Source organism: Octopus sinensis, linkage group LG14 (genome assembly GCF_006345805.1).
Source record: "Octopus sinensis linkage group LG14, ASM634580v1, whole genome shotgun sequence".
NCBI lineage: Eukaryota > Metazoa > Mollusca > Cephalopoda > Octopoda > Octopodidae > Octopus > Octopus sinensis.
The window spans coordinates 50,488,094-50,502,406 of NC_043010.1; the positions used below are offsets into that span (position 1 = coordinate 50,488,094).

At 35.9% G+C, this 14,313-nt stretch overlaps 2 protein-coding genes across 3 annotated transcripts in view; one reads left to right on the top strand and one right to left on the bottom strand.

The window, feature by feature from the left end:
• Positions 1–3,023, top strand: part of LOC115219125 (ferritin-1, chloroplastic-like) — a 50,809-nt gene extending 47,786 nt beyond the window's left edge. For both annotated transcript variants that reach the window (XM_029789206.2, XM_029789205.2), the window contains one exon: positions 2,621–3,023. In XM_029789206.2, the coding sequence (XP_029645066.1) occupies positions 2,621–2,773 (153 nt within the window). In that variant the 3' untranslated portion in view covers positions 2,774–3,023. The remainder of the gene's footprint in view (positions 1–2,620) is intronic.
• A 4,230-nt stretch (positions 3,024–7,253) lies between these two features.
• LOC115218811 (soma ferritin-like) overlaps positions 7,254–14,313 on the bottom strand; it is a 20,833-nt gene continuing 13,773 nt past the window's right edge. Inside the window, exons 4-7 of the mRNA XM_029788748.2 lie at positions 13,309–13,344; positions 11,657–11,701; positions 10,640–10,753; positions 7,254–8,717 (exon numbers count right to left, since the gene is read on the bottom strand). Coding sequence (XP_029644608.2) covers positions 8,547–8,717; positions 10,640–10,753; positions 11,657–11,701; positions 13,309–13,344 — 366 coding nt within the window. The 3' untranslated portion in view covers positions 7,254–8,546. The remainder of the gene's footprint in view (positions 8,718–10,639; positions 10,754–11,656; positions 11,702–13,308; positions 13,345–14,313) is intronic.

Consider the following 14,313-nt stretch of genomic DNA (forward strand, 5'->3'; position numbering starts at 1 on the left):
TCTTTTCGGGACAATGTTAAATAGGGCAGGGCCTGTTGAGGAAAAGAAATTATGTTGCAGTGTACATGTATGCTGTGATCTTGAATTGGGCAGGGGACGTATGGCCCGTGGTCCCAGTCTTGGATGAACCTTGAAGCTAATGTTCAGGTCGTTTGGGCAAAGTTGGCGGTATATTCTCCACATCGTACAATGACGTACCGCTCACGGCGACGCTGGAGAGAGTAGAGTTTCAAGGCTTTAAGGCGGTCCCAATAATCGAGAGCAGCCATGCCTTCAATTCGTTTAGTGAGTGCCCTCTGGGGTGATTCAATACTCGAAATGTTTTGTCTTGTATGGGGAGATCACAGTGGGCAGCAGTATTCGAGGTGTGGCCGTATAAAGGAGGAGAAAAGTGGTATGATGACACCTTGTTCTCTGGACCGAAAAGTTCTTAAGATCCAGGAACTCATCCTACGAGCTATATCGACCTTCTTGTTGATGTGTGCACTCCAACTGTGATCGTCATCAACAATTACACCCAGGTCTCAGATATTGTTAGAGGCTGTGAGCGGTTCCCCTGAAGGAAGAGAGTATGGCTGTTTTAGTGAGGAATTTCTTCCAAAATGCATCAGCTCAAATTTTCCCTCGTTCAGTTGCATTTTGTTTCTGTCTGCCCATTGACTCACAGCATATAGATCAGACTGGAGTTGAGTTCGGTCTGCTTCTTCATTGATGATTTGCTGGAGCTTAGTGTCATCAGCAAATATTTTCACTTTGCAGTAATGTACGACACTGGAAAGGTCGTTTATGTAAATTATAAAGAGTTGCGGGTCCAAGACAGTCCTCTGGGGGACACCGCTGGTGACCTTTGCTGGGCTTGAGTGGACTCCATCAACTACAACATGTTGTGTTCTATTCGCCAAGAAATACTTAATCCAGTGTAGAAGTTTTCCACGGATTCCAACATTTGCCAATTTTGAGAGTAGGATATTATGGTCAACCCTGTCGAACGCTTTACTGAAGTCAAGATATATGACATCAGAGTTCGAACCTGTTCCCAAGGCTTTGAGTATATCTTCAATATGGTGTAAGAGCTGTGTTAGACAGTCCCTGCCACAGCGAAAGCCATGTTAATTTGCATTTAGGAGTTTGTGGGTCTCCAGGAAGTCAGCTATCCTTGATCTTAACACTATTTCAAATACTTTATCAAACGCTTTAATATATATATATATATATATATATATATATAAACATATAAATATATATATATATATATATATATATATATATATTACAATGCAGGAACTAACTCAAGCTCTGTCTAAAATTTAGAAGCGTATGGATATAAGGACCAGGAAACTGATGACACTAAACAGAATGCATCACCCAAAATTAGACATCCATGGGCTCTATCTCCTACGAAAGGAAGACGGTTGAGGCCTAATCCAACTTGAAACGTCCTATAAAACCTTATGGAATATAAAACCAGACATAATCAAGAGCTAGTCACTGACGGAAAGAATGTTACCATCCTATGGACTGTAGGATACATACAGACAGGCAAATAAATGCTAACAGACCAGACATCATCAATAAACCTAAAACAAAAAACATGTTAGTTGATATGACAGTGTCACTTAGAAACATCTCAGCAAAAGCATTTGAAAAACTGTTGAAATATAAGGACCTTGAGATTGAGATATCTAGGACGTGGTAATTAAAAACCAAAGCCATCCCTGCTTTTGTAGATGCCCTGGGAATGTTCAAGAAATTTAGAGAATATCAGTGATATATATATATATATATATATATATATATATATATACATATATACGACGGGCTTCTTTCAGTTTCTGTCTACAAAATCCACTCACAAGGCTTAGGTCAGCCCCGAGGCTATAGTAGATGACACTTGCCCAAGGTTCCACACAGTGGGACTGAACCTGAAACCATGTGGCTGGTAAGCAAGCTAACTTACCACACAGCCACTCCTGCCTCTTAACATTTTGCTCGGTATGCACCGTGAGCAAGTGTCTTTTACTATAACTTCGGGCCAGCCAAATCCTTGTAAGTGGATTTAGTAAACGGAAATTTTAAAAAAGCCTGTCGTGTGTGTGTGTGTGTGTATGGTGTGTGTGTGTGTGTGTGTGTGTGTGTGTGTGCGCGCGCGCGCGTGGATGCGTGTGTGTTTGTCCCCCACCACCGCTTGACAACAGGTGCTGGTGCGTTTACTTCCCTGTAACTTAGCGGTTCGACAAAGGTGACCGATAGAATAAATACTAGGCTTAGAAAAAAGCCCTAGAGTCGGTTTGTTCGACTAAAATCCACCGAGAGAGAGAGAGAGAGAGAAAGAGAGAGAGAAGAAGTAATGTATTTTCCAATATATCCTTCCTAGACAGTAGATATGTGGTTTAAAGAGGATTTCGCTGTTGTTTCTAGCTGATGAGTGATCAAGAAGCTCCGTCGCCGTTACACAGTTCATGGTTGAGCTCAGTTGGGGGTCGAAACTTTAAAGAGATTGACTTAATTAATGACGTTGGCCACCAATAGGAAGATCATGTCTTTTAAGTATTTTGTATGTCTTGTTTATATAATAACCCTAAGAAGTATTTACGAATTTCATATATTTTGCTTATTTCAGTTGAAACATTTTATTGAACATGAATATCTAGACGAGCAAATTGAGTCCATCAAACAAATCTCCGACTACGAAATACAAATGGCGAGATTGGGATGTGGTTTGGGCTTCTACATTTTCGACCAGCAGTTTCTTCAGAATGACGCAAAGAGTTAAAGCCACAGATATTCACATAATATACAATATATAACGTCATAAACACTTTCTCTTTCCTCCTCTCCTACTTTTCTTCTTTCTTTCTTTCACTCTTTCTGTCTCTCTATCTTTCTTCCTTTCTCTCCGGTTTCCGTATTTACTTTAAACTGAAACATAAAGATCGATCCTACTTTCCTAAACAGTTATAAATGGATGAAAACAACATCCTTTTCACTAACACTAGTAGCCAGATAAAAGAACGATCTAACTATATTTTTACTTAACTTTCTATATATGTGTATATATACATATACACATTTGTATATATATATATATAATATATATATATATATATATATATATATATATATATATATATATATATATTATGTATGTATGTATGTATAACATAAAGGTGTCAGATCATGTTTACACATAGTTGTAGATATTTAAGAAAGAAAAATATGTAAAATCTCACAGGAGTTTGTATGATAAAATTTATGCTTATACTAAGACAAAGAGTTGCATTACAACATTATATAATAATATAATAAACTGGTAGCACGGTTTCGCGTCTTACGCATATAAAACTTCCAAGGTCTTAGATTTCAGTACAGAGAGAATTTATGTTAAGTGATGGGGACGCCATTTTTGTTGACAACAAAAATGGCGTCCCCATGGAAGTTTGATAAGCGTAAGACGCGAAACTGGTACTCCCAGTTTATTATTTGATGTTGTAATGCAACTCTTTGCTTCAATATGATCTTAATATTAGCATGAATTTTATTATACAAACCTCCTGTGCGTTTTTACATATTTTCTTTCTTAAATATATATATATATATGTATATATATACATTTATTATAATAAAACATATATATATATATATATAATATATATATATATATATATATATATATATGTATGTATGTATTTATATCTGTGTATGTATTTATAAATATGCTCATAGGTATGCTTATAATTATGTATATCTTCATAAACAAATATATATATACATACAAAGAAATATACATGCGTATATGTGTGTACGTTTGTATGTATGTATACATGTATGTATATGATATAATGTGATGTTTGATTCTAATCACTAGATCTCGCACACCTGACCCCGTCACCCATATTCCTTACACTTTCATACCGCAATAAAACAGCAATTATGCTCGATAACCATATACTCAGAAACTCTCTCACAGCTTTACTCGTCCCCTAAAACAAAAGGGCCTAAGCAAACGCATGCAAAAGAAATGTATACCAACAATAGGAAACGACTTTACTATACTATTTAAACCAAATAAATTCATTGTTTTTTTCCAAAGCAACAAAGAAGACCCAACGCTTGTCGACGGTGTGTAAAATTTGTAGAACAACAATAAAAGTTTTTAATAAAAAGACAACAAAAAAAACGTACTCTTGCTTTTGTGTTCATTCTATTATGTTTTGTTAGCTTTTATCTCTCTCTTTATCCCACTCTACAAGAGGAAATATTTCTTCTCGCTTCTCTCATACGTCCATCATACTCCTACGAAAAGTCGCCTACCACTCACGGTTCGTAGTCTTGCGTGAACTGTGTGGCGACCAAAACTCGTGCTGGTGGCGCGAAGTAAAAAAAGTGCCTACTACATGCTGTGAAATGGTTAGCGTTAGGAACGGAATCGAGCTGTAGAGAACAAACCAAAGTAGAAACTGGAGTATGATGCAGTCCATTTAGATCATCGGATCCTGTCAACTCTTAGCATGGAACACAGACGGTGAATGCTGCTACTGTGGCCGCCGCCGCTGCTGCCGTCGCCGCCACTGCTGCCGCCGCCGCCGCTGCTGCTGCTGCTACACTGCTAATGCTGCTGCTACTGCTGCTGATATATGAAACAAAGCCTCCATTAACTTTATAAACACCCTCTATAAGTTTAACCAATTCAAGAACTAGAATCTCAGTGTAGGACAATTCCGAAACAATGAAAATCAAAAGATACAAAACGTTCAGTGAGAAACACATATAAATAAACATATATGTCCCATCATCATCTGCTTATATCTAGGCATGTGTGCATGCATGTACACACACACATATACACACGCATACACACACTCACATATACTGATTGGTTGGTTCAATCATTCATTCAGTCATTGTTTGAGTGAAAGGGATCTACTTAAAGACTGAGGCATATTAACATGTAATACACCACACTTGATGGCTAGACAGTATGACACAATGCGTTCCATTTGTGAAGAGTTCATCAAGGAAAGGGAGTTTACTGGCGTTTGGTAATCCGCAAATCCAAAAGTATCCAAAATGGTGGATCTTTCAGTATGACGTAATAATAAAAGACGAACCAATGGATTACACTGTGTAACAATTTAATTTTTTTTTTTGTCTTTGGTCAGTAAGTGTTATTTTACAGTAGATGCAAGATTTAGCTGATCATCTTTCTGGACAGTTAAAAAGGCAGTGTCGTCTGCCTATCTACATTTGTCGATGTTCATAGCTCCTACTGGCTTAAATTTTCATCTGCATATCAAGTGTCGTCTGCATATCTATGATTGTCGATGTTCATAACTAGTATTGGTTTCAAATTTTTACACAAAGTCAGCAATTTCGGGGAAGGAGATAAGTCGATTATATCGACCTCAGTACTCAACTGATACTTATTTTATCAATCCCGAAAGGATGAAAGTCAAAGCTGACCTCGGTGGAATTTGAACTGAGAACGTAAAAACGGACGAGATGCTACTAAGCATTTTACCCGGCGTGCAAACGATCCTGGTAGCTCGCCGCCTTAAATAATAATAATAATAATAATAATAATAATAATAATAATAATAATAATAATAATAATAATAATAATAATAATAATAATAATAATAATAATAATAATAATAATAATAATAATAATGATAATGATAATAAATATAATAATAATGATAATGATAATAATAATAATAATTATTATTATTATTATTAGTGGGATGAATTGAAGTGAAGTAGAGTGCAGTGAGTGGAGATGGTAAAGTGGTATTAAGCTGCTTGAGTGGAATTGATTGAGTAGAATTAGCGGAGTAACTGGATTGAGTGAAAAGGCATGAATGAAGTGGAGTATAGTAGAGTTTGTGGAGTTAAGTGAGTGAGAGGGAGAGAGAGAGGAAGAGAAAAAGAGACGTAACAATTTTATTTGATATAAAGCTGTTTTATTATTACATAAGCAGAAAATTTTCGCATTTTCAAGAAATATAAAATGAGTTTGGAAATTCATTTCCAAATATCCCAGTAAACTTAAACAAGATAAAAAAAAAAAAAGAAAGACAAAGAAAAATTATAAAAGTAAACTAAACAATTAGTTGAATGTCAACTGGAATTTTGGAAAGGGCCTTTATAGTGATCACAATTGATTTTAACCAGGCACAAATTCCTTACTTTCGAAATTGTAAAGTTATATCTTAGGAGGGTCGTTATGCCAATAAACATACGCACTGGTTTCAAGTTCACTTCTTTATTATTCGTCAATTGGCTAGCTGTTTAACCAAGTAACCAACGTAGTGTTTAATTAATTATTTAGTTAATCAATCCAGCTGACCTGGAGCAGACAGAGAATGTCATTGGAGGGATCACAGGTGGCAGTGAAAGGACTTTGGTAAACATAACTGGTTGATTGCTTAAGCGAATAATAATCAATCAAACAATCGATTTCTTTTTGTTGGTTAAATATCAAACCAATTGACGAACGATAAAGAAGTTAAATATAATTAGTGCGTGTGTTTATTATTGGCATAATGATCTCCCAAGTTACAAAAACAAATCTGTTTCAACACACGAGTTCACATCAAGAATCTTGTAAAACCAAATACAAAAACGAAATAAAAAGTTATTAAAATAACTTTTATGATAAATGGATTATAATGCTACAAACTAATCCACTACACTTCAATCTTAAGATATTTACGTTCACTCAACTCTTCCATCTTTCTGATCTCTGGTCAGCTTCAGGTGTCTTTTACTTGCATAAATACGTATCCTAGATGTATTTCGAAGCAGGAACCCTTATTTCTAAGGCATTTGTCTTATTATCTAAGTACCGTAAATCCTCGAGTATAGTCCGCCCTTGAGTATAACACGCAGGGGATTTTTAGGGGGTTGTACTTCTGAAAAACCTGAACCTTGTGTATAATACGTACCTCTTCTCTAACTTGAGTCGAGCGTAATTAAGCCAGAAGCACCTAGTCGAACAAACACTTCCGCGCATGCGTAATACAATAACGGTAATGTTCTTAACTGTTACATGGGAATGTAAATATGTTTGCAAATTGTTTTTGTTACATGTTATTCTGTGTTCTGAATACTTTTATTTTAATAAATGTTCCTTACTGCAAGTTATGGATGATTCTTTTATGACTTCATAGCTTTCAGGCTTAGCTTAAGGTATTTTCGCGCCCGATATCACAAAATGCGTTTGAATAAACATTGCCGGACAGCAAATAGAGACTCGGACATTGCTTAGAAAATATTTTTCATTTTTAACCTCGTATATAGTACGCACTAGGGATTTTGACCGTTAAATTTTGGGGAAAAAATGCGGATTATACTCCAGGATTTACGGTATTTGCTTTCCGGTAATTTCAATATTTACATAACTACACTCCCTTTCCATTGGCTTGATCTCCAATCGGATTCAAGCATATTATTTCATGGCTAAGTACATCGCCTAAGGTTGAATTCGAAGTAGGTATTTTTATTTCTAAACTACGGTTAGCAACCTGCTTCCATTAGATTTAAGATTTATGACATTTTTTTAAATATTTACACTACACTTCGTTCGGTTTGATTGCCGATGATCTTCAGGTGTTTTATTCACTTGTTTAACCTAAATTCATACGATGCTCGAAAAGCTAACACACCGAAATATATGTTAGAAGTAAATATTGCTGGACCTTTCATCTTTAAAGATGAGTATAGCATCGGACAAAATGCTTAGCGGTGTTTGTTTATAGGCGCAGGCGTGGCTGTGTGATAAGAAGCTTGCTTCCCAATCACATGGTTCTAGGTTCAGTCCCACTATGTGGCACCTCGGGGAAGAATCTTCTACTAAAGCATCGGGCCGACCAACGCCTTGTGAATGGATTTGATAAACAAAAACTTTAAAAAGCCAGTCGCGTGTTTTTGTGTGTGTGTATGTGTGTGTGTGTGCATGCGTGTGTGTGTGTGTGTGTGTGTGTGTGTGTGTGTGTGTGCGTGTGCGTGCGTGTGTATGTGTGTGTGTGTGTTTGTTCCCCACCATCGCTTGATAAACGATGGTCGAAAAGCTAACACATCGCTTGATAACCGACGTTGGTGTGTTTACATGCCCGTAATTGAGCGGTTTGGGAAAAGACACCGATAAAATAAGTACCAGTCCTTAAAAAAATAAGAATTGGGGTCGATTCATTCGGAAGAAATACCGATAAGTATTTTGTTTGACGTGCTAGCGATTTTTGCCCGCTCATCGCCTTTGAAACGGTTATAATATAACGAAGATAGAATAATATATTTTGTTAGACAGAATAAGATATAGGCTAAAATATAATGAATATATTACCATGTCACGATATTATACTATAAAATAATCGAAAACAACCTAAAAGATTTCATCTCTATTGCTTACTGGTTGGATAATAGTGAAAGCGTTTAGGGGAAAAGAGCTGAATACTATCGCACTAGTTTTCATTAAAGAGGATATTCGTTGCCTTTATTTATCACTTCAGAACAGCGAAGTATTAAAATATAAAATTAGGCTAACTGATTTAATGTTTGTCTTGCATGTTTGAATTACTCCCACTCAAGAAACGATTATCCATCATATATTGTCCCACGTAGGATTGATTGAACCTTGAAAGTTGGGTAACGTAGTCTGACAGCTGTTTGATGGATTCCACTTGTTCATCCAAATATTCATGTTCAAGGAAATGTTGCAACTGAAACAAAATAAAAAAAGAAAACATTGTAAAAAGAAATATATATAAAAAGCAAATAAGTAACAAGGATGTTCATGGGTCAGTGCATTACAGCCGTTTCAAGCGGCTCCATTTAATCGATCAATGCAAACATTATACAAATTTGAAATAAACCACGCTCCCCAGACACATACGACCATATAGATTTCCAACATGCAGAATATAACTCCATTATAATTTTTATAATAAATAGTTAATAAATTGTATCGTATTTATTATTCTATTTTTTTTATTTAAACAAGAATATATTTGTTAAGATATTATTACGTATATTTATTAATTTATCTAATTAATTATATTATTGTTTTTATCTTTAACCTGAAGAGTGGCTATATTTATACTGAAGTGGTTTTACTATTATTATTACTATTATCATTTCTTAAATATAGCCATGAAACACGTTATTCTACTAAATATAAACGTTTTATTTACTATTTTTCACATTACTTAATCATTGTTATATGTTTTATCTTATATTTAATCTTTCTATAATATGTAATTTTTCTAAATGTTATAATTTTTCATTATTGAATTGATAAAAGGTGTTTTTTTCTAATATATATATATAAAAGAAGTGTGTATAATTGTAAATAAATCACAATTATAATGGAGGGTGTTGGTAAAACCCTTACATGTCTAGAATTATACACAGTTCTTTTTGGGGTTCCTAACTTTGAAATTGCAATATAGGACTAACCTTTTATATAAGTTTTGAATTTTATGTCATGTCGCCCTCCGACGGCTTTATTGCGAAGAGATATAATATGAGTGGTTATGATGGCTTTATAGCGGTTTTGACTGCTATTTCTAGACATGTAAGGGATTTTGCAACCCTCTCCGTTATAATTGTGATTCATTCACAATTATACACATTTCTTTTATGAAAAAAATTCTTTGATTGCATGTTCTGGCCAGTAATATATTCATAAATAATTTTGAATTGTTTACGATATATCCTTCGTAATGTATTTTTACATTCTTCTTTAATTATACATACATACATATATATATATATATATATATATATATATATATATATATATATATATATATATATATATATACACATACAGATACATACACACACACACACACACTCACACACATATATGTAATGTATATGTAGATATACACACACACCCATAAGGTCTTCTTTCAGAATTTCGGGAAAGCTATTTGTCACATCCCTGGCCAGCCACTTGTTGCGCCTCAAACATGAAGGGAACGGCCGGGACCCTAGGATAATGGAAGCAAACGCTGTGAGCTTTGTATAGCCGAACGCACAAGGATACTCAGACATCCCATGAAACCTGGATCGCCGAACACACGCCAGGAAATCTATAGTCCTTGCATCCATTTCAAACGCTACCTGCTGCAAGCATGGAATTCCCTGTTCTCCGATTAGACCCGGAAGGGTCCTTACGATCTAAAAGCAGCCCAAGGGAAAAATCCCATGTTCCCCTTCTTTTGGCCCACAAAATTTGGTCTAAGGGATATAACCCGTCCTCACTGACTCCAGACAATTTATTTTTTTGTTGATATACTGACCAAATGACCATAACGGATTCCTGCCTCCCAGAGGTGAAGAGTTACATTTGTCTTCGACTTCAGAGTTTCACGAGACGTTCACGGGATAAAGCTCTTTGTGAATGCGAAACCATTGGTCACTCTGTGACTGGACATAGACTTAAATGCTTATATATATATATATATATATACACAAGAAAAGAGGGAAATGATGTCCTGTGACGTAAGGAAGAAAAGGCAAAGAGAAAGAGATATGTTTAGGATACAATATTTAACAAAGGGTGATATTCTAGTGGCAGTGGTGTGTGTTTATGTGTATGTAATATATATATATATATACAGTTCATATTGTTCACCTGTGGGTCCATACTGATATCAACAATATTTCGAAGGGAATTATAGACAGCTTTTTCTAGGCCTACGGCATCTTCCATAGCAAGCAAGGAGACATCTTCTGCATGGATCTTTACCTGAAAAAGTAGAACAAACCAAAGTGATCATGAAATTGAACATTGAAAGCTGAATATAGTGTTCGTGAATGTAAAAGAAAACAAAAAAAACTACTTAATCACAGATGTTGCATGGCCCAATGATGATAGTATCGGGAAGAGAAGCTACTGTCTTAAGACTAATCTTCCTCCGAGTCGTATTTGCTTTATGGATGATGGTAGTCTCTCTCGAGCTGCTACCTCGTGGCGCATCTCCGCTTTACTAGAACGGGCAAGATTGACTCACTCCACTGGACTACTGCCAATAAGCTCCTAGGTTGCCGATTCGCCCAGAAGAAGGAAATGTTTGTATTGCGAATCAAAGAATAAATATTTATACTGTTGAAGTTAACGGAAAAACTTGACTCTTTCTCCAATTAATATTAAATGTAAAGGATGCAAGCAGTACCCATCCAGTGCGGGAATCCCTCATCTTGTTACAGGCTATTCGGTAGATTACATTCATATACATCGCCGGGCAGGTAATTATAACAGTTGAGCAGCACACACTCATCAGCATGATTTAACGTCCGTTTACCATGCTAGCATGAATGGGACGGAAGCCCAGGAGTCGCATTAGGACTAAAGGATTTCAGTAAATAAGAACTGTCATGGGCAGTTGACAGTGTTGATCGACCGTATTGGTTAGTGTTAGTGCGACGTGTGTTGGTTTAATACCGTACCTACGTTTGAATAGTACGAAGTGCGTTCTGTATGAACATAGTAATTCTGTGATAGGTTATTCTAGATAACCACATTCCAAATATTGATGCTATTTTACACCCGGCGTGTACACGCACGTTATAACACAAACCATGTACAAATAGTAAGTAAAGAAGAGAAGAAATAAAATACAGTTTAGTATTAATAAAAAGTTTGACTCACCCCAGAACATCCAGAAATTGTTGCTGGCATCACAATAGCACATAGCTGGAAATTTATAAAAGAAAAAAAAGAGGCTAATACATAGGACAAAAAATATGCCCTACATACATACATACATACATGCTGACAGACAGACAGACAGACAGGCACGCAGTCCAGTGGCTGATACAGGTAAGCGATAAAAGATATATCTTTTGCCAACCTTTTACGGAGACGTAAACCAAAATGTTGGAGAATGGGTAGATACACGCATATATACACACATGTATGCATACATACAGACAGGCAGACACACATACACACACACATATACATGTATATATGTGTGTGTGTGTGTGTGTGGTGTGTGTGTGTGTGTGTGTACATATATATATGTAGAGGCGCAATGGCCCAGTGGTTAGGGCAGCAGACTCGCAGTCGTAGAATCGCGGTTTCGATTCCCAGACCGGCGTAGTGTTTATTGAGGTTGCACCTGCTGATATGATTAAATACTGTAAGTTTTTGGATAATTTTCGGTTAAAAGTTGGCGGTTTTTTTACTGTAGCCAGCGAAGGACTGCGTCTGCGCAGTAAAATTTGAAAAGTTAGTTCGTATAAACACGAGACAAGTAGTCTTGTTTGTCTCGTGTGGATATGTTTAACCCTATGTTGGACCTGCTGAGGAAAGTCAGACCTTGTGAGTTCCCCTTGACTCGCTAAAAGAAGATTAGAAACCAATTGGTCCAGGAAACTAGATGGTAAATGATTTTCATTTCCAAATTTATTCCTGTCGAATTTTATCCCCAATTTTTGTGGTTATAGAACCGAGCTGTTCTTTCTAGCGTGTAGAATCCCTATAAGTGGTTTCCTTGCGTGTTTAAATATACACTATATCGTATGACTTATATATATATATATATATATATTTTCATTATATTAAGGGTTATTACTACACGTAATGCTTCACATAGTAATACATAGACACGGGACCGAAAGTGGGGGAATTAAACTTGGCAGCCACCTCTTAAAAACAGATTTAGTCGCAAATCATTAATGATTTCAGGGTTAGCGTACATAATAAGTCTCCAAGCATCAGTGCAAACATAATCAGCACACATAAAAATGAACATCTGTACATACCAAGCTAACAGCAAGCGTATCCTATACGTAGTATATTTAACGAGAAACAATATATGTTTTGTATTAATTTTTTTTCCTGAACTGGTTTTTCATGCTGGCTACTTGATAAATTCTTATTTAAATTTCATCCTTATATTGTGTGTGTGTGTGTGTGGTGTGTGTGTGTGTGTGTGTGTGTGTGTGTGTGTGTGTGTGTGTGTATGTGTGTGGTTTTCAGATTTAATCAGTATTTTACTGACTCATGTATAATCTAAAAGGTAAAAGAGAGAGTGAAAGAGGCTGAAGAGGAGAGAGGAAGAATGGCGGACATAGAAAGGAAGTAAGAGAGAATAATCGACCCTATTTATGGACTGGTATTTTGTTTATTAATTCCGGAAGAAATTGGCCTCAAAGTTGATCTCAGCTAGATTAGAACTCAGAATAGAGAGAGCCGAAACGAATACCGCAAGGCGCTCCACTTGACGTTCTAACGCCCTTGTTAACTCACTGTCTTTTGGGTTTTACGAATTTGAAGAAAACTGGAATGCTGCTTACACATTTGTAGGAGAGATGTTTACAAATGGCATCAACCTGTAGAGAGAGAGAAAAAAAGTATAATTGCGTTAACATCAGAGTATGACAAACATAATCATTTTAACTTAAGTATAATCACGTCAATGTAAATGTTAAACTGGGTCATGTTAACATAGGTATTAAACTCAACCATATTAGCATTAGTGTATAAGCATAATCTCTTGAACAGAAATTTTCTAACGGACTAGTTTCCTAGTTGCAAAATCAGTGATGGTATAGCACTGTATTTTCTATATATTGCAAGCGAGGTTGAACTACGGCCATGCAGCTTAATCGCGCTCTGTATTGGATCTCTTCGATGGTGAGTACTCACCACTGACGAGATCCAATACAAATCGAAACCACGTGGGCTGGTGGTCTCAGAGCTAGGGTGGCAGGAGTTATCTACCGCTTGCAATATATAGAGAGAGTGCGAGAAGCGCACTAAATAAACCAGCAGGAGGAGTTGTCTTCCTGGGGTTAAATGACAGTGTCGTCATCATTAAGGTGGCCATAAACAATACCATAATGATTTTAAACCTAAATAAAATCACGTTAACGTGTTATGTGCATCATGCTAACATTAGTGCGTATAGACAATTAAGTTAACGTAAGTTCATTAAACATGATTACTACAACGTAAGTACATAAACAGTCACATTAACATAAGTGCGCCACACATAGACACACTAACATAAGCATAATCAAGAAGACACATTAACTTTAGTACATAAATAACTGTTAACATAAGTGCATAAGTATACCTGCGTTAAGATAGGTGCATAAACATAATTCTGTAAATAAACAGAATCGGGTTAACATAAATTGGTTAACATAATCGTGTACATAAACATAATTGCGTTAACATGAACCACAAGGATTAAAACAATTAACAATTAACACTTGTCTTTTTGTTAATTTTGTAATTTCAGTTGCACAGCAGTTTACAGAAGGTGTTACAGGAGTTAGGTAGGAAAAGAGAAGGTG